The following is a 21714-nucleotide window of genomic DNA, read 5'->3' as shown; positions in this document are numbered from 1 at the left end:
AGCAGCCATCCGGGCAATGACTGAGATATTTTTTATTTTTCCCCCTGTCATGCTAAAACAGAGGTTGCACAATGTACTCATGAGCTGAAGGTCTGCAGTTCAAAAAAAAATCCCAAGGAAGCCTAGGCTGCTCTGTCTTGTGGAGTCTGCTTGGCTCTGTGCAATTCCAGCATTAGCTCGAGAGCAGGGCTCCAAGACAGAGGAAGTGACATCGGGTGTCTCTGCCCTGGGGCACTTCTTCGTCCAGCTCAGTTCAGAGAGACAGGCATGACGTGCTCATGGCACTTTGTCTGTAAAATGAACCAGGAATATCTCCGGGTTTTTTTCGGTAGGATATGCCAGCAGTTTTTGCCAATTCTTGCAAAAAATGATGTAATCTGTGGCAAGACTTGATCTCTAACAAGATGGCATTTCTCAGTAGCCCAGGCCTGGAGATATCCATGTGGTCTTTGTGAATTCCACCTTCTTTTTTTTTCTTTCACCCTCCACTTTGGTCTTTTTCTTGGTACTACTTTGGATCTTCCATCATGCCCAGAAAGTGACAGTACTGCCAGCCTTTCCTAGCATCAGTCTGGACTGGATAACTACTCGTGCTTGACAAATTCTGATTGCCTTCTCAAGTTAATTTGGTATTTTTGATTAGTCCCACCATGAGTTTTCTGGCTCAGAAATTTCTTATCAGGAATTCACTAGCCCTGAAACATAGAGGACCGACTCTTCAGGCTTAAATACCCTCTGTAATTACCTTCTTTCTACTGTACTTTAGACGATATCTCTAGTGTTTCATTTTACACAGCAGGCACTACTCCCCTAATTTTATAGCATGAAGTTAAATCATCTCTGCTTCGGGTAACTGAAAAACTATCAAAAATCTAAAGAGCTTCAGGAAAAAAAACTAGTGTCAGAGGTGAAGCTTTTTCTGGCTTCCTTTTTTGTCCTATGGATTATACACAACAGAGACAAGAAGCACTGTTTGAGTCTGCTTCAGCTGCTGTCTGTATTTCCAGAAAGGATCCATTCTGACAGGCTCTTTAAGCTCCCTCCTTCTTACTTAGGTCACATCTGAGCTCACGTAAGAGCTGAGGAATCTCCCAGTAGCCTGCTACTCTAAGTGCTCTCTCCTGTTCTGCGCAGCCTGACACTTGACAGCCATGCCTGTCGGGGCTGTAGTAGAAGTATGTATTAAAATGTAGATATTGCAGGCAGAGTAGAAGGTGGGTAGACATCATGTTGTCCACATTAGGAATGCTTAAATTGAATTTATTAGCATAACCTGGCCCTAACATTCACAGACTGATTGACACCTTTGAGGAGTGGGTAGCAGAAGGCTAAATCTTTTATTGCCTTTGGGTCTTTAGCACTGACAGTGGGTAAAGGTCAAAGACTCAAGAGCACAAGGAGATAGCTTTTCCAAATATATTTCTTTTTCAAGATAAATGAAATACAGGTTTAAAATAAACCCTTTGCAGAGGCTATGTATGCATCATTGTCTGTTTAAAAACAGTTGATAGCTGACAGTTCTTGCAATCAGCACAAGGACCACCTTTGGAAACTTCCTAGAAAACCCAGGTACGCAGAAAGCCTGGTACAATGAGCTGTATGATAAGAGGTGTTACACTTCAATGAAACTAGTGGGTAAAAAGCGAAGAGGCCTTGATTTCTTGAATAACAGGAAAAAGAAAGAAAAAAAGCAGACATTATGTAAGTCAGCAATGTATCAGCCAGTCATTTTGTGTAGTTACAGAACACGATTAAAGCCAGCATTAAACTTTGCACACTGTGAACCTGGAACAGCTGCTTTACTTCTGTTCTCTTGAAATTATTCACATCTTCGCACTCACTAGAAGTAATCAGGCAGGTATTCTGGCAGCCTTGTAGGCTAGCAGCCCAGTGGTTCTCCATTCCTGCTTGCAACGTCCGGCGCTCCAGTGAGGAGGCACTTGTACTGAAATAGCTTGTTCTTAAAAGCAAAAGAGTTGACGAGAGCTTTGCTGAAGAAAAGCAGCAAATGGCCAGACTAAATGCAGAATGCAGTGTGCTATTCGGGACCTGTCGGCGGGGAAGCTGACAACTCGCTGCTGCGATGCACAGTGATGCCTTCACCAGGCTGATGCTGTGCTGATGGCTGGGGACAGGCAGGACGTTTCCTGCGTGATGCAGACGGTGTGTGCCTCCTCTGTATCATGAGGGAGCTGGCTGAACGGTTGTAAGGAGAACGCTTGATTCATTGCGTAACACCAGATCCTCTGTGATTCAGATAAGAGCATACTTACATTGTTAAAATGGTATCATTTGCTCCAGGGCCCATCTGTGCATGGTCTTTCTAACGGAATCCAACCAAAAAGAATTTCTCTGATCAGCTTAGGCAGGTTGGTTTGATGGGGGTGGCAACTCCCATCCTCAGTGACAGTGCTTGATGACGTTTGTTTTGTTTCTGGTATATATATTTTTTTTTTTATATTTCTCTAAACAATGTTGGGTTGTTCTGCTTGGATACACGGGGACCCTTCCTCTGAAGCTCACTGTAAGAAAAACTAAACCTCCCATCTACAAAGACCTAATCCTTCCAGCTCTCACTCACATGCAATGATCAGAATGAATATGCACGCATGTGAGAAAATGAGTGTGCATCTTGTTATGGCTGTTCTTCCTACTCATGTACAAGGGCTTCTTCTGTGTCAGAGTCACAGGGATAGCCCTTCTGTGCCTTACGCAACAGTCTGTACCCGTACAGGTATCAGCAGATTTTTTTATCATGGCTGTAATTTGGTGTCCTGTGACACATTAAACTGATGCCACAGCGGTTACACACGTCTGTCAAGCTGATTCTCTTCCTAATCATGTTGGCTGGCATTAGCCAGCTCCTCTGCTGGCACAAGTCAATACAATTAAATTGTTTCATCTGGCTGAGGCTCTCAGCTCCTAGACGAGTGCGACATTAAATTGAGAATGATTGAGTATAGTCTTAAAACACACAACCCAAGTACTATGAAGTGCTTGGAGTTTTTCATGAATGATACTATATTAGTTTAAAAGATTAAGACTGTTGACAGAAAAATCTGATTCTCAGTGCAAACCCTGAGATCTGAAGGAACTTCTGCTAAGCAAATCCTAGTCTTATAAACTACAGGATGATGTCATCAAAAAATAAACAAGTTCTCTTAAACAAATAGTTCCAGTGTTCCTCTCTTTCCCCTAGATACCATTTAAACTCTAGTCTTCTACCTATTTTTTCTCTTTATGCATCATATATAGGTTCTAAAAGAGAAAATCTCTAACTTATAATTAGTATCGTTGGAATGGTAAAATATAGGTTATTTAAACCAAACGGACTGTTTTAAATGCAAAATGTATTACTCCCTAGACTTGGGTCTGTAGTATTATGCCTCATACAAGAGAATTCAAACAGGCCATTAGGATCCCAGATACAGTAAGGGTCAGGCCGAGACTAAATGCCAAATTAAAAATAATGGGGCACTTTCTATCCCCTGCAAGTCCCACAGCAGACCAGCTTTCCACTGCCAATCCCTTTGATCCTCTGGAATTTATATCTGTTCGACCGGCAGCATCCCAGGCCTTTCTATGGCCTCTGTCACCGCAGTCGATCACTGGCCCCACAATATTTAATGTACTTCATCCTCTCTACTCTGCAATTTCACTCACCATATTTTATAGAGAGAACAGAGGTATAGTGGGGTTAGAGAGGTTTGTCTGCACTATTTAATTTACCAGCATGGTTATCTTGTAGTCGCAGAGATGCCCAGAGCTTCCCAGGAAATTCATTGCAAAGCAGGGAGCATGAATGCCCAGGACTTCGGAAATGTATGTTCAGACTCCCCTGCTGTGCCCTGTCCGTGGGGTCAGACTACTCTTGTTACAGTGTTAAACAAGTGCAAAACATTTTGGCAGTAACCTTGTTTACTGTATTTTAGCTTGTGGTTCGTTTATGGCTCCCTTCTGGTTTCTGTTTGATACATTTTGTTTATTTGCAGTAGAATGGAAGAGAACTGTATTTAAATATAAGCTAGTATTAATAGCTTGTTACGTGTGGTCATGGTTTCCGTAACTGGATCATATTAACACTGCTGTTCAAGCCTCAAAGCTGCAAAAAGTGTCCCATCCTAATTACACAACCTCAGCTGAGGTCCCTTGCTAATAAGTGAATGGGTAAAACTTTTCCTTATGAGTTTCTCAAGAGTCAGAAAGAGGATGTTGGTGTCCTGCTTATTATGCCATGTTAATTTTAAAAGGCTCTTGTCAACCAACAATCCAATAGCTTTTCTTCCCTCTGGGTTTTGTTAGGTTAATCCATGAGTCTTGGAATATTTGACTACAATTTCATGAGTCATGAGAAAGCCCCATAGCCCTCAGAGTTCTGGGTGATCTTGCTGTCTGGTACTGCCAGGCCAAATGTCTTCCCAACGCCTGGATATACATTGCAAATGCATCCTGCAACATTTTATAGTGTCAGTGAAGAAAAAATCCTCTACTGGGAAACACTAGAGTTAACCTGGCTTATTGGCAGAACAACTCTCACAACTCTTACCTAGCCCTGGGGAGGGGATTAGCTATGGACAGAGAATTCCTAAATCAGGGTTAGCCCTTTTGCTCTTGCTTTCATTCAGATATTTGTTTTTATTAGTGATTGTACCTCGTAGCATTTGACAAAGGGCAAATGACAAATGCTGAGGTGTGTACACTTCTGATCTTTAATTGGATGCAATCATTACTGCATTACAGTCACTACCACAATCAAAGTAGTACAGAAATAATTATAAGAAATTAGGTCTTCAAGGACCTTGCCATTTACACAGATGAGGGAAAGGAAGAGACAGCAAGCTAGGGGAGCTAAGTACCTAGATACCTCTCAGAAATGCATCTCAAATCTGCCAGGCAGGAAGTCAGCAGCTAGAGATCTTCGGTCCCAGCCAAGTGTTTCACCTAAACTGCATTGGGCAATTGCTATGTGAATTCATGGAGCAGAAAGCTTAGATGATCAAAAAAGAAAGAAAGAAATTTAAAAATCAGATTAAAAATAGCTCTTCTTTCATTACCTCCTTGCCCTTATGTCTTCCTCTTCTCTGTGAGTCAATAAGTGCAGGGGTACAGATATGGGTAGGTCTGACATCTTAGCACATCAGTGGTGGTTTGTTTTTTTTTAATGTGTTTGAAAGCGCTCAACACTTAAGAAACTCTTCTGATGCTCCACCGAAAACTTTTCTTTCACATCACTCATTGCTTCAGGCTTCCTTGCTGGAGAATTGTCCCTCTGGTTTCCTAGAAATGTGCAAGGGAAAGGGATCGTTGCTTTGGAGTGTTGCAACACGGGGACAGAGCCCAGCTGCTCGCTGCTGCAAACAGCAGTGTCCAGACTCGCTGCAGGGCCCATCTGTGCTGAATTTTATATTTCTGTGAGGCAGCCTGTCCTTGTCAGTTGAAAAAGCTGGCTGATAACAGGTCCAGAGGAAGAGCTTGAGTTTTTGGGTTGTTTTTTTTTTCCCAGGTGATCTTTCTTTGTACCTCTGAGTGGGACTAGGATGATAACTTCCAAGGCCTGAGTTAAGAGGAGCTGCTCATCTTGGGCTTTTAGGGAGAGAAACTGGTCAGCCTCTGCCCAAAAGCAGAACACTGAAAATAAAGCGCAGAAAGGGGGAGAGAGCTGGGTGTGACATAGCTTGCTTGCCCAAGGCCACGGTTTGACCATGCCTGGGTCCTTCCTGCCAGATGTTTGCCCAACCTGTCCCCGACAGGCTCCAGCAGCGACAGTGCTCTGCTGCCCGGGCAGCCCGCTCCCTCCCCAGCCCATCAGCAGGGGGAGAGATCTCCTTCACTGCTGCTGAGCCTTGTCCTGTCCTATCTCCTGTGGATGTTCCTCACTGTTACAGCTGTTATTTATGTGTGTCTGTAAATACAGAAAACTCATTTCTGCCCTGGTTTTACGTGGGACGAGTAAGGTCTCGGCTGGACCAATGCCTACTTGAAATTGTATATGCTACTGGTATACTTGAAAATATAGGCACCTCCAAGCCAGTTAGTCATAAAGAGGAAAGTTTCATTAACTTCCCAAGGTGAAGCTGCAAGCTTGCTGGAAGCAGTCAGTCATCCTGAGCGAGCTGGTCCCAGCCGCGGGGCTCTCCTGGCCGTGCTTCCCTTCTCTAGGGGCAGCCGTGCTAATGCATCAAACCCAGAAAGCGCCCAGCTCCCCCCCAGAAATGGCCAAGAATCCCATTTTTAAGCTGTTGCAGGTCTCTTCCCACATTCACAACGCAGAGGAAGAGGTGGATGTTTCTATAAGTCTGCATGCTTCTGCAGCTCGTTGCCATAAGGCAGCAGGGAAAGGGTGTTAAACCCGCTCTCAGATGGGCAGGTTTTGGAGCAGGAAAAACAAGGAGGCCTCTGATTCATAACAGGGCAGATACAGGCTTCTCTGGGAAGTCACTGCTGGCTTCTAATATTTTAGCTTTTATAGGTGATCTTTGTCTTGAGGCTGCTTTTGAGACAATCAAAGACACTTGAGGTGATAAATGTGACTTCACTGTCCACTTGGACTGCTTTGGAAAGACTTTCTTGAGCTGAGAGGTTCTTCCTGGCCCTGATTTTCAGCTCTTTCCTGGAGAAGGAGGTGGTCCTTACACCTGGAGGCTTCCCCTATATAAGTCATACCCCCTCCTCACCCCACGTTGGCCCTTCCCTAACTGGAGAGAAGCCCAGGCTGAAGGCTGAGCGACCTTCTTCTGTCCTCCTAGATGTATGACTCCGTAGACGGGACAGGTAAGGGATGTGACACTCCTGCGCCTCCTCCCCCATGAGGTGAGCAGTTATTTTAAACGCAGCTGTCACCAAAGCAAGGGCTAGGGATGGAGCCTGTTGGAGCTGCTGCAGAGGAGCCTCTTAACCTGCACAAGCGTTGGAGGGGGTTCCAGAGGAGCAGGGTGCTAGCTGAAGAGCAGCCTGTGTACCCTCCCAACAAAACCTGGCTTCCTCAGGACTGATGTGAGGGGCCCCATGGATGGCACAGACCAAACTGTGTGTGCAGAGAGAGGCTGAGGGTGGATCTGTTCTCATCCAGGACAGAGATGAGGTCTTGCACAGAACTGTGTGACAATAGCTGCTGATTTATGGACAAGCAGTGTTCTGGCAAGAAATAGCTTCCAATTAGGCTGAAAACAGACTGCTCTGGGTGGAGGATTTGCAGACTCTCTCTTAGTTATTGGCAAACCTCGTTTTAATATAATCAGCTGCTTGACAGGCAGATTAGGTAATGGTCCTTGATGTGAGCATTAACAGATTTGAACACCGAGTGCAGCCTTTAGTGCCCAGAGCCCTCTGCCAGTAGCTGAAATGCATCTGATATTAAAATGTAAGGGGAACCTAGGAAGCCCCCTGCCAGAGCACCTTGCTGAGTACATTAAAATGCTGCCTTCAATAATTCATAAAATCTGTTCAGTGAGAGGGTGTATATGTGTGGGGAGGGGGGTAATAAAACATCTCAGACTTGGCCTGCCAGGATAATTGAGTGGCTAGTTAAATCTCTCAACAGTATTAATCAATAAAGGGGCCCGCAGCGTAAATAAATCCAGAACGTAATACGACAGGGCTATGGAAGTGCATGGACAGCGATTCTTCCTCTCCTGTGCACAATGCTAAGTGCCATACTGCTCGAGCAACTGGCATTTGAATAACCTCAATGCTCCGATAATTCAAACATCCAGTCTTCCCAGCTGTGTTCTCCCATGTTTAGATGTCATCTCTCTTCACTTCAGCTGTGCGTGCCACGGGGGGAGAGAAGTTGGCTGTGAAAGGTAGGGAGCAGACTGTAAACTCTGTCACTTAATGGAGTGTCTCTAGTTTCACTGATCAAGAGCTGATGCTGTCAGTGGGGGATCACTGTCGTTCCAAGACAAAAGCATTTTAGCAGCATTAAAACACTGTTTCTGCAGATCCCTGGCAAGGTATGAACAAATACTCTTGACATAACTTACACTGCCACTGTAAATTTACAGATGTTTTCAGGGCTCCCAATTGATCTACCCATTCGACCTCTCCAGGAATGCAATACAACACGGCTGTGTTCAAAACTCATTCTGGTGTGACTTTGGTGCAATTCTACTGTAGTCTGTGTCTTATCCTTGCTTTAATCGAGCCAGAATCTAATCTACTAACAGACATCTGAAATGGGTACGATTAAAAGATGTCATTTTAATTCTTCATTAAATTCAGCCTGCAGCTTGTCTTCTATTAAATTTATTAAATTCTTGTCTTCATTAATGCTAAGCTAATCTTTACTTTTCACATGTACAAATATTTGTGGACCTTCCACATACTTCTTCCACCGGACTGATTTTCAGCCAAGCACTCCATATTCGGTTCCTTCACTCCTTCCTGGTGAATCTGGCAAAAGCTGCAGCGTTCAGGTTAGTGTTGGCTCTGCCCGGATACTGGTGATTGCTCAGCTATTAGGATGTGTGTGGAAAGCGGATGTGTAACTGTCTTAACATGTCTGAACTGGAATCAGATTTTGAATCCGCATGAATACAGTGTCTGCTTTTCATCCAGATGTACTCTGAATCCAAGCCATACCCGATCATTCCTCTTGTGCTTACTCTGTCCATCTTTTTTGGGCTGTGAAATTCTCAGAACAAGTTTCAAGCACCCATTTCCGTGAGGAAAATGCACTGCCCAGCAGCAGCACTGCCTCTGTATGTACCTATGACTGTGCTACAGCTCACATTAAAGCTCATCTTCAGGCTTAAGTTTTCATTTCGCACAAAGAGGAGATGTATGGCAAATTAACAGGCTCAGTCCGTGTACAGCAACTTGTTCAGTCATGTCTTGCTCATATGCCCAAGCCTCACAGTTTGGCATTTCCCTTCCTCCAGAAACAGTGATTTGTTTTCCTAGCCCGTAGTGCCTCTCTCTGTAAGGCAATTGCTGTAATAAAAAGATTACACAGGAGTGCCTTGGAGATTCCCTCTGCGTTGAGCAGAACTTTGATTTCAAAACAGAGATACGTAGCCAGGGAAAGAACTGGTTCTGTGCGATTGTATCCGGGCAAGGATTCCCCCACGCCTTCCAGATGCGGTGGTTCAGCTCCATGGGTGGCCACTGTGAGGCTTCTCATCTCTCATGGGACAGCGCGGGGAACACTGGGATGGAGTTGCTAAACTGGAAAAGCAAAAACATGAGGATTTCGGGAAAGATAGCTGTCTGGCCCACAGAGGATGCTTGTGGTAGTCAGAACTGTCTAGAACAGCAACGAGAAACACGTCACGCATCTGGTGCAGGTTCCTGGGGACATGTGAATGCAGGTCTTTGCTGGATAGGAGCAAATGTAAAATGTCACTTGTCCTAGAAGACACAGTCAAATGAATCCATCTTGCTCTTTGGGTATATCAGGTGGGGATTGAAATCTCTTGTGTTGATAGAATCTCTGGCACCTACAGCAAAGTACACAGAGCAGCAAGCAGCTGAGCATGCACCAGCCCTCCACAGCACCCGCCCAGCTTCCGAGGCAGGCTTTGCAGTCCAGAATGAAGTCTGTGTTGCTGCAGGTTACTGGCAAAAGAGTTAACTTGTTTAAAACTGGTGTGGTTGTACCTACATGTGCTTCAGTCACAACTTGAGCTACTGGTTAGGTACACGCATAATTTATTCCATAGGCTGGGCTATGCTGAGAACAGTTTGGTCCTAGATGGAAATCTTTATTCTCTCTTTATTCTAAATCTTCATCCTGAGTTTGCTTGTTCTTGCATAATTCCCTCATACTTCTGTAGCTTTCACCAATTTCACAGCACAGAGGTGGTGTCAGAGATAATTATGTCACATGTCTGCAGCCGACAGGTCAGGATGGCACTCTTGGATTCTGGCAGTTAGAAACAGCCATATTTATGACTACTGATTAAAACATGGTACTGGAAAAGCGTATCACCTGAGTCATCAGGATATCAGTTGTCTGTTGCTTTCCTTCACGTGTGAATTAGAAAAAAGAATAAAGTTGCATTAAATTAAAAAAAAGAACTTCAAGCAAATGTTCACGGGTTTCCCACAGATGGGTGTATGCTTATAATTTTCTTCACCCATGGTAAATCACAGCAGTAGATCTTCCCCCACTCATGTTTTGCATTAGTAAATTGAACTGTATACTCTGTCCCCTCAAAGATTAATGTCTCCATCTAAAGAAGTAGTTGAATACGTGCTGGTGGTAGTACTTTCATCATTAGTAAACGGGAGACTGTGGGAGGAGAACAGAATTTGCATGTGTTGGATGTTGGCCTAAACATGCTCTCACTGAATTCTGGACATCAGAGAAGAATTGATAGAGCATAAGCATTTAATCAGCAAACCACAGAAAATAAAATGGGAGGAATCCTACTTTTAATTAAAAAGCTTTTCAGCCGCCTTTGTTCCAAAACGAACAATTGTTTTGCTAACACCATGTGTTTGCAGAGCGCACTCCAAATATCTCAAAACTGTACTCGCTGTCAGGTGGCATTACACTTATTAGTTGTCCTGGGGTCAGTTTTTAAATCTCTTTAGAAGTTTGAAATCTTTTCCCTAGCCAATTTTTGGGATACACATTTGAGGGACATATAACTGCTACAAACGTTAAACTGTCAGCTCACAGGAAGCGTTGTGCCTCGTGTGTGCGCGTGGCATGCAGTACCACTTGGGCCTGATCCTCGTGGAGACCTCCGAGCACCTTCACAATTCGTACGCTACTTTGAAGCTCCACCTATTCACTGGAACGCCAGCCAGTGATCCTGCTGAGAAACAAACTCTGTTTGCTTAGAATAAAAATAAAATACTAACAGGGAGGAGGCTGACTCTACTGCCTGGCCCTGTATGTAGCTGCATGCAGAAAGCTATCTTAGAACCCAACATTTAATCAAAACCAATCGAAGTTAAACATTTTTTTCACAACCATCAGCACGTGAAGGAACAAATAAGCACACACAGTACAGAACAAAGCACATTCATCACTCTGATATTTTGGCCTCTAACTGAACAGCATTCGTATCGGCTTCCTCCTTCGCCCAGCACTAGGGCTGCGTGTCTTCGCCGGGCTGGGAAAGCAAAGGCAGAAGCACCTGTGGTCACTAGAGATTTTACCGCAGCCCTCGCAAGAGCACACTTGCTAACCATAGTGCCCTGGCTGTTTTCCAGTGAAGGGGGATGCAAGATTCTGCCTGCCTAGAGATCATCTGAGGTGTTTCAAAACATTTTCTTCACTTCCTGCCTTAAACTTTTGTAACGGTTACGTTCTGCATTAGAGACGGCGGCTTTTAACAGCCGGTAAAATAAATTCCCGTGTCTGTCATTTGCCAAGTAGCTTGACTTTTTTGCAAGCTGGATGATGTTTGCCATTTTTACCAGTTTCTGTTTTTTAATTAACCTCTTGGGATTATTGGCAAAAGCCTGAAATTTTAGACTTCATGGATGGCACAGGCCTAGAAGTGAGAAAGAGAACAGGTAGTTATGTATCTTGTGTTTTTAAAACAGGCAATTTTTAAATTAGTTTCTGCTGAAATCACTGTTATGGGTTTGTGTGGCAAGGTTTGGGGGGGGGGGGGGGCTATATGGGTGGTTTCCATGAGAAGCTCCCCCCATGTCCGATACAGCCAGTGCCAGCCAGCTCTAACATGGACCCGCCGCTGGCCAAGGCCAAGCCAATCACCGACGGTGGTAGCGCCTCTGATAACAGATTTAAGAAGAGGAAGAAAAAAAAACTGCGGTGAGATGGCAGTGAGGAGAGAGGAGTGAGATGGTGTGAGAGCAACAACTCTGCAGACACCAAGGTCAGTGAAGAAGGAGGGGGGAGGAGGTGCTTGAGGTGCCGGAGCAGAGAGTCTTCCCTTGCAACTTGTGCTGAAGACCATGGTGAGGCAGGTTGTCCCCCTGCAGCCCATGGAGGTCCACGGTGGAGCAGATGTCCACCTGTAGCCCGTGGAAGGGACCCCATGCAGGAGCAGGGGGATGCCTGAAGGAGGCTGTGACCCCATGGGGAGCCCGTGCTGGAGCAGGCTCCTGCCAGGACCTGCGGACCCATGGAGAGAGGAGCCTGTGCCGGAGCAGGTTTGCTGGCAGGATCGGTTTTGGTGGGCATCTGCCATTTATCCAGGCCAAACCAAAACAATCACAAAGCTACTTGCGCCTTGTTTTGCTCTGAAGGCTGCTTCAACAGACACTGTGACCAAATTCCTATTAAGGAATACCCTTATTGTCTTACAGTTCCTGCTACGGACTAAATAGCAACTGCTGGAATGTGAGATGCAAATCACCATTGGTCAGGCACTGCTACTTCTGTGTCGGCGCGCGGTATACGCTGTCACTTTTCCACCAAAGTTTTAAGCGCAGGATGGTACCTGCCCACGGGTTACCTAGCAGCCAAGGGCACAGGCCAGGCGCTGTATCAGCCAGCCACCGCGTTTGCGTAGCAGACAAGGCCTGTCACCGTGAGCAGCTGCTCGTTCCTAATTTTTGCTGTGAACGGTGATAGCTGCAGACACTCAGCGTCGCGACACCGAGCACCCGTCACGTCACCTGTCTGTAGAGCCACCGGCGCGGCAAGAGCAGTGCGCATTTGGTACCACAGTGCCGACCCGGGTCACAGAATCACAGAATGTTCGGGGTTGGAAGGGACCTCTGTGGGTCATCTAGTCCAACCCCCCTGCTGAAGCAGGGTCTCCTACAGCAGGCTGCAGAGGACCTTGTCCAGGCGGGTCTTGAATATCTCCAGAGAGGGAGAATCCACAACCTCCCTGGGCAGCCTGTGCCAGTGCTCCGTCACCCTCAGAGGGAGGAAGTTCTTCCTCATATTCAGACAGAACTTCCTGTGCCCGTTGCCCCTTGTCCTGTCACTGGGCACCACTGAAAAGAGTCTGGCCCCGTCCTCCTGACGCCTACCCTGCAGATATTTAGAAGCATTTCTAAGGTCCCCTCTCAGCCTGCTCTTCTTCAGGCTGAACAAGCCCAGCTCCCTCAGCCTCTCCTCATAGGAGAGATGCTCCAGTCCCCTCATCATCCTCATAGCCCTCCGCTGGACTCTCTCCAGTAGTTCCTCATCTTTCTTGAGCTGGGGAGCCCAGAACTGGACACAGTACTGCAGATGGGGCCTCACTAGGGCAGAGCAGAGGGGAAGGAGAACCTCCCTCGACCTGCGGGGTCGATGCGGCACTGTCGTGTGAAAAGCAAACGTCAGACCAGAAGGCGTGAGCAGGGCTGCTGCGAATGTGATGTTCTGCCCGGGACATCGCGATGCGGATGCAGGCAGCGGTGTCGGTACCACTGCCGGCGGTGGGTTTGGGCAGGAGCAGGGGATGGGCCAAACATCCCCGCAGCGGCTGGATGACCCGCGGGCCCAGACCCACAGGGCAGAGCTGGTGGGTTGCCCCGCGGCCAGAGGCTGAGGACGGCCAGGCTGAGCGGCAGGCTCAGGCCGGGGAAGGCTCCTCATCGCGGCCACGGTCGATGGTCGCACCCCGAGCGCCGCAGTGGGGTCTCGAGCGAGGTTCCTCGGAGGGGAGCTGATGGCGGAGCCCTCCATCCCGCCCCAGCGCTGCCGGAGGCCGGGTCTGCTCCCCTCGGAGGGGCAGCGGAGCCCCGGGCGCCCGGCCCCGAGCGCGGGGAGGAGAGCGGCCGTCCCGTGGGAGCGGGGGTGCTGCGGCGGGCGGGTGACCTGTGCCCCCCACGTCCCGCCGGGCCCTGTCACAGACCCCGAGGTGAATTCCCAACAGTTCCCCCAAGCGGACCCGTCTCTGTGGCTGTCGGAAGCGTTTCTCGAGGGCCGGGGCGGGAGGGGCTGGCAGGCCCCCGCCCCTCCCCCGCCGCGGGAGCAGCCGAGGGCACGCGGGGCCGCGCCGCTGACTCAGGGCCGCCCGGTGGCGGCGCCTTTAAATCCGCCGGGCTCGGCCCCCCCCGCCTCAGGTGCCGCCGCCTCCCGCCCGCCTCCGCCATCGCGCTTGCGCCGCGGCCGCCGCTCTCGGCTCGGCCCCACTGCGCTCCGCAGAGCTTTGTCTCGGCTCGGCTCGGGCGGCGAGGCCAGCGCGGGCGGCGGAGCCCGGGCGTGCGGGGGGACCCCGGGGCAGCCCCGGCCCCGCTGCGTGCAAACAGTCGGGGGGCGCAGGCGGCCCTTAAGGTGGACTCGCGCTTAAGGTGGACCGCTCCCGTAAGGTGGACCGGGCGTTAAGGTGGATCGCGCTTAAGGTGGACTCTCCGCCTTTGGGGAGGGCTGGGGCTCGGCATGGGGAGCCCCGCCTGAAGCGGCCGCCGGGAGAGCCGCGCCGGTCCGTCCCGAGGAAGCGATGGGGGAGGCCCGCTGCTGAGGAGCCAGCTTCTCCCCGGCCCCCGACAATGACCAGCCCCCGGCCGTTCTGCGGGAAGAGGCAGCCCATGGACGAGGGCGAGGTGGGGGAGCGGAGCCCGGCGCTGAGCCGGGGGGGTTGGCAGGAGAGGGGAGGCTCCCCCCGCCCGCGGGGCTCCTGGCAGCTTCTCGGGGGAGCGGGGGGGGGGGTTGGGGGTGTCGCTCCCTTGTGTTTGGCTTGGGAGAGGTTGAATTTTCTTTCAAGGGAGCTCCTTCATCACCGCCCTCCTCCTCCTCGTCCCCTTGCAGCTCTGAAGCCGTCCCGGCCGCAGTCTCCCCGCCGGCTCCGGGCCCCCCCCGGCCCAGCGCCATGGAGACGGTGGGAAAGTTTGAGTTCAGCAGAAAGGACCTGATCGGGCACGGAGCCTTCGCCGTGGTCTTCAAAGGCAGGCACAAAGAGGTGAAATAAGCTCTTTTTGTTTTATTTTTTAATTTCTCTTTTGGTCTGGGCCGAGCCGGGCACCGCATCCCCATCTCCCGGGCCGCGGCAGCGATTCCCAGCCTGGGCTCCGGGGCAGCTCTGGTGATGGCAGACACATTTATGATTATTTATTGCTGTTATTCTGGAGTTTCTGTGGGAGGCAGGCGTGTGTCCCGGCAGGAGCCGGGCAGGTGCCTTCACCCTGCGCTGGAGGCCGGCAGCCCAACGCCGGGGTGTCCGCAGAGACCTCCTCCTGCTCGCCCAGAGCCGCCCTTACCTTGGAAAGAAGTCTGCCCACACCGTCTGTGGAGTGCGTGGAGGGCTCTTGCTTCGGGGTCTTTTGTTGTGGCTGGGAAGTTTTGTCCTTCTCCACTTAATTTTGCCAAGAGGAGGGGAAATCGCTCGCTGGTAAATAAAAGGAAACCCATCCGGCAGTGGATTTGCCATCGTTAGGGCTTGGGATAAGCCATGGCTTCCACAGCGTGTTTATTTGTAGTGATTAAATAAGAGGATAATCATTGTATAAAGTACTGACAAAAACCCAAACCTTGGGCTTTTCTCCTTGGGCTGACAAGCATAATTCAGGAAAGGGCAAGTCTGAACAAGTGAGGGGTAGGCATTAGGAGATAGAGAGGCCTTTACCAGTGCTGCAAGTCATTTCTTTCAGTAGGATTTGTAATCTGTTAAGAGGCTACTTATCCTAATGTAAATTAATGGTGAAATCTACATTTATCTTTGAAATACATATGCACTCTTTCAGAAACCTGAGCTGGAAGTAGCTGTGAAATGCATTAACAAGAAAAACCTTGCAAAATCTCAGACTCTGCTGGGCAAGGAAATAAAAATACTTAAGGTAAAGGTAGACTGACTTGTTTTCTTCAGCCTTTGTTCTGTATGTCCTTTGCTCCTAGCTTACGGTCCTTGTTTTACTTTTTCTAGGAACTGAAACATGAAAACATCGTTGCTTTGTATGACTTCCAGGTAAATACTTTCAATTATGGCAAAGCATTTTGACTTTGGGAGAGGTTGAATGGAGTTTGTGGAATTTCAGTTGTGAACAGATGTTTAGAATAAAATGTCCTTATTCTGGGAGGGAAAAAAGTCTTCTGATAAGCAGAGTAAAGACAAACAAACATGGCTGGGCAGATCATGTATTAATTGCTGGCTGGACCACAGAACTCTTATGCAGTTGGGAAGTTGAGGTGGGAGCTCTTGCTCCCAGGATGTTATGCAGTGAAGTGCAGTATGTGGAGAATATGTCTGTGTTGGAAGCTCCTAAGTTCTCAAAACATTAGAAATAAAATCACAGTAGTTGTGCTTGGCATGCCTACCTTTTATTTTCTTTCCCTGGTCTGGATGTACTCCTGAAGAAAATGTCTTTTTCCTAAGCAATGTAAGAATAGTGTGAGCATGACTTTTGTAGCATATGATTGTTTTTGGTTGCAGAGGATTTTCATTTGCATTTTTCTGTTGTCCTTGTGGCAATCGCTAAGTGTTAAAAATTGCAGCAGACATTTTTAGATTATTGTGGCTTCCCGCAGTTGCTTTTTCCTTCCAAGTCAGCTCTGAAGATCTAATCTAAGGGACTAAAACCGATCAGCTCTGAAACCCAAATTATTCAATGACTTCCCCCTCCCCCCCCACCTCGTTGAGTTTTTAGTTAAAATCCTACTGGGTCAGGAGCAAGTTTTCTCTGACATTAAAAAACACGCTGCGGGATCCAGGAGCATAAAATGGGGCCCTTCTGTTCTGGGTGGAGGGGCCGGCGTGCGGTGCGTCGGTACGGCCCGTGCCGCCCCGAGCTCGGGTATTTGCGAGTGCCGGCTGCGTGACCGCTGGCCCTGGGGTGGCTTATCGGGAGCTGCCTGCCCCGTCCCTGACGTCGCGTGTCCCGCCGGCCGCCGTGTTTGTTGACATTCCTCCGTCTCCCGTGGATTGGCTCCGGTGGCCCTGCGTCAGCCCCGGCACGAGTCCCAGCCAGCTGGCGCAGCCGGCTTGCGGCGCCTTCTGGGCGCTGTAGTCAGCCTGGCACCCCGGCCCCGGGGCTCTGTCGCCCACCATGTCCCTCTCCGCCGCGGCGAGGGGTTGTGGCAAGGTGCTGGTGGGGACCAGGTCCTTGGGAAGAGTTTAATGCTGGCGTTGTTTTGGCGAGGGGTGGAGGTGGGGGATTTCAGGCTGCTCCGGGAGGGCGGCGAGGCTGCTGGGAGCAGGGCTGCTTCTCGGGAGTATCCTGTGGGTAAGGCCGGCTCTGCGTTGCTCCCGAACCGCCCTTGAGAGCTGGTCTTGCGAAGTGGAGACTGCGTGTGGCCTGACGCGTGCTGCGGATCACACGGAGCCAGGGACGTTTTCCCCTGGGCACAGGCCACTCGGGGCATCAGATCTCTGTGTTTTTTCATTCTCCTCCCTACCTTCTAAGTTTACTTAACTTTTCAGTTGAGGGAGTGAGTGGCTACTCCGGCGCTTCCTCTAGAGTTTGCGTTTTTATAGCGTTAATGCTGCTGGATTTGCTTATTGCCCCTCTATCAAAACCTTTGTTCATGTTCTGTTCCTTGCCCTGCTTCAAACAACTGCCGGGTGGGCAGCAGCACAAAGACATTTCCTGCAAAAGGGCTGATTTCACCACTGTTACAACTGCAGCAGTGCATTTTTCTCCTTACGTGAAGGCGAATGAGCTTTAGTTAAGCTCTGTGTAAAGCAGCGTAGCCTGGGGAGATACTAGCAAGAACCTGTGTAAGATACTGCGAAGCGGGAACTGGAGAATGGTCCTGGGCTCAAGGCATGCCCAGGTGTATGTTTAGTTACCAGCTTTGTGAAAGAGTCCTGGTATGACCTGGGTAATTGGATTTCTTGGACAAGATGAGATGACTTAGGGGTGGCGTGGGGTGTTACATAGTGCTGCCAGGGTGCGGAGTCTCCTCTGGTGTAAGCCTGATGCGACCCACCCGCACAGGTTGTGTGTGTCATATGTCAGGGCGTTTTACCTTTCTCTGTGTGAGAGTAAATCATCTGCAAAGGTAAAAGTACAGTTCTGTGGAAGGCTGGCTTCTGCCTACCTTTCCTTACTTTGTGGAAAGGACTACTTATTACTCGCCTTCTTCCTCTGATACAAGATTGCTTCATTCATAGCTCATGTATCTACTTACCCTCAAAAATGTGATAGTTGCAGTTAGCTGAGCCCTTACTTTTGTAGGCTTTTTAAAACTCAAGAGGTTTATTCTGGAGTTACAACATCTTAGACTGAAAAGGAAAAAATACTTCCTGTGAATCTTAATGTTGCTCTGTAGCTCGGGCTGTCGTTGCACTTTGTGTCGTCCCTTCCTCTGCACCTCCTGTCAACACTGACTTGAACTTTTACTCGCCTGTTCCTTACACACAAGGAAATGGTTGCCAAAACCACAGCAGCTGTAAGCAAGTGATTACACCCAATGATGCTTTCGTTTGCTTTTTCCTACTTAAGAGCTAATGCTAACCAGGCCTCATGCAACCGAAGATTTTTCATGTAATGCCAGGTTTGCCCCAGACAGACACTTGCAGTGCTGATACTTAATACAGCATTGCTCGCCCTGGCATCCTCATTTTATCCTTCAAATCCAGGAAAATTGCTGTGTTCCTGCTTGTTTCATAGATCTTCGTGATATTGGTTCATAAAGAATGACAAAATAAGAAGCTTCCTAGGAATAAATGATGCTGGTGAAAGTTTAATGCATAGAAGTACAGAGTCTGGACTTTAATAGATGCCCTCACTGGAGTCCTAAGAGCAGCATCATTACGTGAGAATGGCTCACAAAATGAAATATGCATGTTGCCATTATTATGTGCTCATGTATTAATGAGAGGTGCTCAGAATAGCCTAAGAGCCTGATGCAAGAACCCACAGTCAAAAAGGATAAATCATATATTGTATTGCGTTTCTAAAGGTACTGTCTATCTAGTGTCTGTGTGGAGGTGTGCTGCGAATCATTCCTAGGCACAGGAGATGTTTGGCATTAAGTAAAAACTGTGTTCCACCGTATGTGGAGCGCATTAGTTGCTACTGAACGATCCCTGGCTCCTCGTCTGGCTTGCAGCGGGCTGGAGCTGGGGTGTCCGGGCTGCAGCAGTCGAGGGCAGTGCAGCAGTCTAGAGGGACATCTGGATACCAGAAGTCTTTTTGCCCTGTTTGAAGACAGCCAAATGAGCTCTTGTTCCTTAAGGTAGAAATTAGCAGCAACAAGGATACAAATGATGGTTCCCACCAGATGAGGGCTTGGTCTGGAAATCCTGGTTTTCCAGGAAAAACGGATTTCCGGAACGCTGAGGATCAGCTCAACTTTTCAGACATGTTGACAGTGAAAGCTTAGCAGCATGTGGTCTGGTCTAGGGGACTTCCTTTGGTTTCTTTTGTGACTCTGGACATTGAATCTGTGACCAGAGACCACTTGATTATCTAGAGGGGTTCAATGGTAGGAACGTAACTCTTGAACTTGTCAGATCCTGGGAGCACTCTGCACTGGACAGCTTCTTCCAGCACTAATAAGAAGTAGGTTCTTGCATGTAACGAAGATCTTTGGGGCAGTGGGAGGTTCTGGGTATGTTTTCTTCCCTGTGCTGTGCCAGCTGCCCCAGGAAGGTTGATCGCATGCGTGGCAGCTGAAGATCTCTCATGTGGCTGTGTTGGTGCTAGGGTGGAAAATCTCCTATTCCTGGACATAAATCATGCTTTGGATATTAGAAACCATTTTCCTGCATTAAAGAGAGAAGGATTATTTTACTGGCACATTTTCCCTGGTTGTGTGCTGTGATCTGAGCTTGCTTCTTAAAGCAGCCTAGCTATGACTGTGCCTGTGGGGTACTGGGGGGGTGTTTGGTTTTGTTCTATTTTTTGCACGGATGGGATGGACAGGTTGTGGAAACGTAGCTGGTAACGTCACGCAGCGTACTGTGCTGCTGAGTTTCTGGTTCAGCCTAGGTTGCCTGAGGGTCTGCTTTCCATAATTTTGTGTCAGGTTGGCTTATTGTACTCACCAGCTCAGGATGAGCTGAGAGTGATGCTTAACTCACTCGTGCAGTACAGGCTGACCAAAAGTATTTCTGCTGGGGTGACTGTATCACACCTGGAGCTGCTGGAGACAAAGAACACGGAGTCCTTGCAGTGCAGTTTTTCTTGTTGCACGTGGATTAAGGCTTGGGTGGCAGAACAAACACTTCTCGGTTTAATAATCAGTCACCCTGGGCTGGTGTCGAGAGCCAAGTAATAACAGGCTGGTTCTGTTGTTGCTGCGTAGAAAGTCCTTGTGATCAATAGGACCGTGGCGGCTGGGCTGTGATGTTCTCTTGTACTGTCTGCACTGTCACCCTTTCCTGACAGGGAGCCTTTAGCTGCTGGTCCTCGCCCTGTGTACGTGCCTCCTGCTGACCCCGGGACCTCCGGAGCTCGGCGTGCGGCAGTGTCCTTCGGCATGCCCTCCAGCACCACGCGTCTGCTGCAGCGCTGCGCTGATGAGCGCGATGCCGGGTGAATCAGTGCTGCTGCGGTGTCACCTCCCGTGCCACCTAATGCAGGCCTTCTGTTCCTGGGGCACTGCTCTTCAGGTGCTCTGTCGTCTTGGGAGACACGGCTCCTCCGTGGCACTTGGGATGACTAAGGAGGCACTCGGTGTCTGGGGGATCATGCTCCTGAGGTCAGGCTGCCTGCCTGGTTAAATTCTGCTTTAATTCCATCCCTGAGCGGAGCTGGCAGGTTGCCCGGTGAGTGGGTGTAGAGTGCAGACTTCTCTGAACTGCCAGGCAATCCTCTTTCTGCTTGCGCTGCGAACAAGAATGGGGTGCCTGCTGTCCTGCTCCGTTAGCATCCTTGCATCTGTTGAGGGGACTCACTCTGTTACTGAAGACTGGGTCTGGCTTAATTTAGCACTAGAAGGGGAAAAGGACAAAATCCCAACCACCCTCTGCCAGTAGTTTTGTAGGATGAGGCTTGAGAGTTTAGTGGACCAAAATGGCTGTATTTATGGGGAACAGAGAAGTTCATAGTCTTGAACTTCTATGTAATGTTGGCTTCACTAGCGAGTACCCCACTGTGCTGGTCACAGAAATGTCTAGCAAATGGTGACTGCTAAATACAGACATCAGAGGAGTCATGGGCTTTTTTTAGAGGGAGTGGTCTTGCTGCATTTCTGAAATTATGATCACTGTTTTACTCATCCTGTGTGTGAAGCACAACCTGTGTTCCTCTCACATGATTAAGGTGTCATGGAAGAGCCGGCGACATGGAAGTTAATAGCCTCTGAAGCTCCTGTGGAAGGTAGCATTACTCAGACTATAATGACAGATTAAGGAATGTTTCCCAGGAGCAATCGGAAACTGGTAGGCTGTTGTGTTCACAGTTTGACAGCAAAGCTCTGGTAACGGCTGAGGTGCTATTCGTGCTGCTCTTCTTGAAGCCCCATCAAGGTTTCCATTATGAAAATTTCCACTGTTTAGATCCTTGTGATGACTGAATGCATTTGGCTGGAGTAAGCAAAGCAAGGAGATGGAGATTTGGAAGAAGGATGGGAAGAGATGTCTCCTAATCAGTGGCTGGGTGGGATAGAATTCAGATGGAGAACCACTGTTTGAATTTCTCTCAAATGTTTGTAGGTCCAAATCAAAGCCCAATTAAAAGGTCTGATTTTGTGGCCGGACTGGACTTGATCCCGAACTGTGAAACTGGAGTAAAACTGTTTGTTTCAAAAGCTTATCTTAATGTTCAAACAGGTGTAGAGAATTGAGGATACAGTTCACTTTGTGTCTTCCTTTTTCCTCTCCCTTTGCTGCAACCCTGCCTTCCACCTGTTGATACCAGCTGAAAAGCTTTTGCAAGCAGGCAGAGTAGCAAACATGGTGTTGGTAGTAGGAATCTGAGCTGGATGGCTCTGGTTTGCTTTGGGGAAATCCCTACAGAAGCTCTGGTCCTCTG

The 21714-nt window shown here is 48.6% G+C and overlaps 1 protein-coding gene across 4 annotated transcripts in view; it reads left to right on the top strand.

Annotated features, from left to right (window-relative positions):
- Nucleotides 1-13994: 13994 nt before the first annotated feature.
- The window catches only part of ULK1 (unc-51 like autophagy activating kinase 1), an 86502-nt gene continuing 78782 nt past the window's right edge, over nucleotides 13995-21714 (top strand). For 2 of the 4 annotated variants that reach the window (XM_075434521.1, XM_075434520.1), the window contains exons 1-4: nucleotides 13995-14403; nucleotides 14609-14759; nucleotides 15541-15633; nucleotides 15720-15761. In XM_075434521.1, coding sequence (XP_075290636.1) covers nucleotides 14670-14759; nucleotides 15541-15633; nucleotides 15720-15761 — 225 coding nt within the window. In that variant the 5' untranslated portion in view covers nucleotides 13995-14403; nucleotides 14609-14669. Of the gene's footprint in view, nucleotides 14404-14564; nucleotides 14760-15540; nucleotides 15634-15719; nucleotides 15762-21714 lie in introns of those variants that run through there. The other 2 variants (XM_075434523.1, XM_075434522.1) reach the window with 2 other exon arrangements.

The sequence above is a fragment of the Opisthocomus hoazin genome, chromosome 13 (assembly GCF_030867145.1).
Source record: "Opisthocomus hoazin isolate bOpiHoa1 chromosome 13, bOpiHoa1.hap1, whole genome shotgun sequence".
NCBI classification, from domain to species: domain Eukaryota; kingdom Metazoa; phylum Chordata; class Aves; order Opisthocomiformes; family Opisthocomidae; genus Opisthocomus; species Opisthocomus hoazin.
The sequence above is the reverse complement of the archived record's forward strand: the minus strand, read 5'-3'. Positions and strand labels throughout refer to the sequence as shown.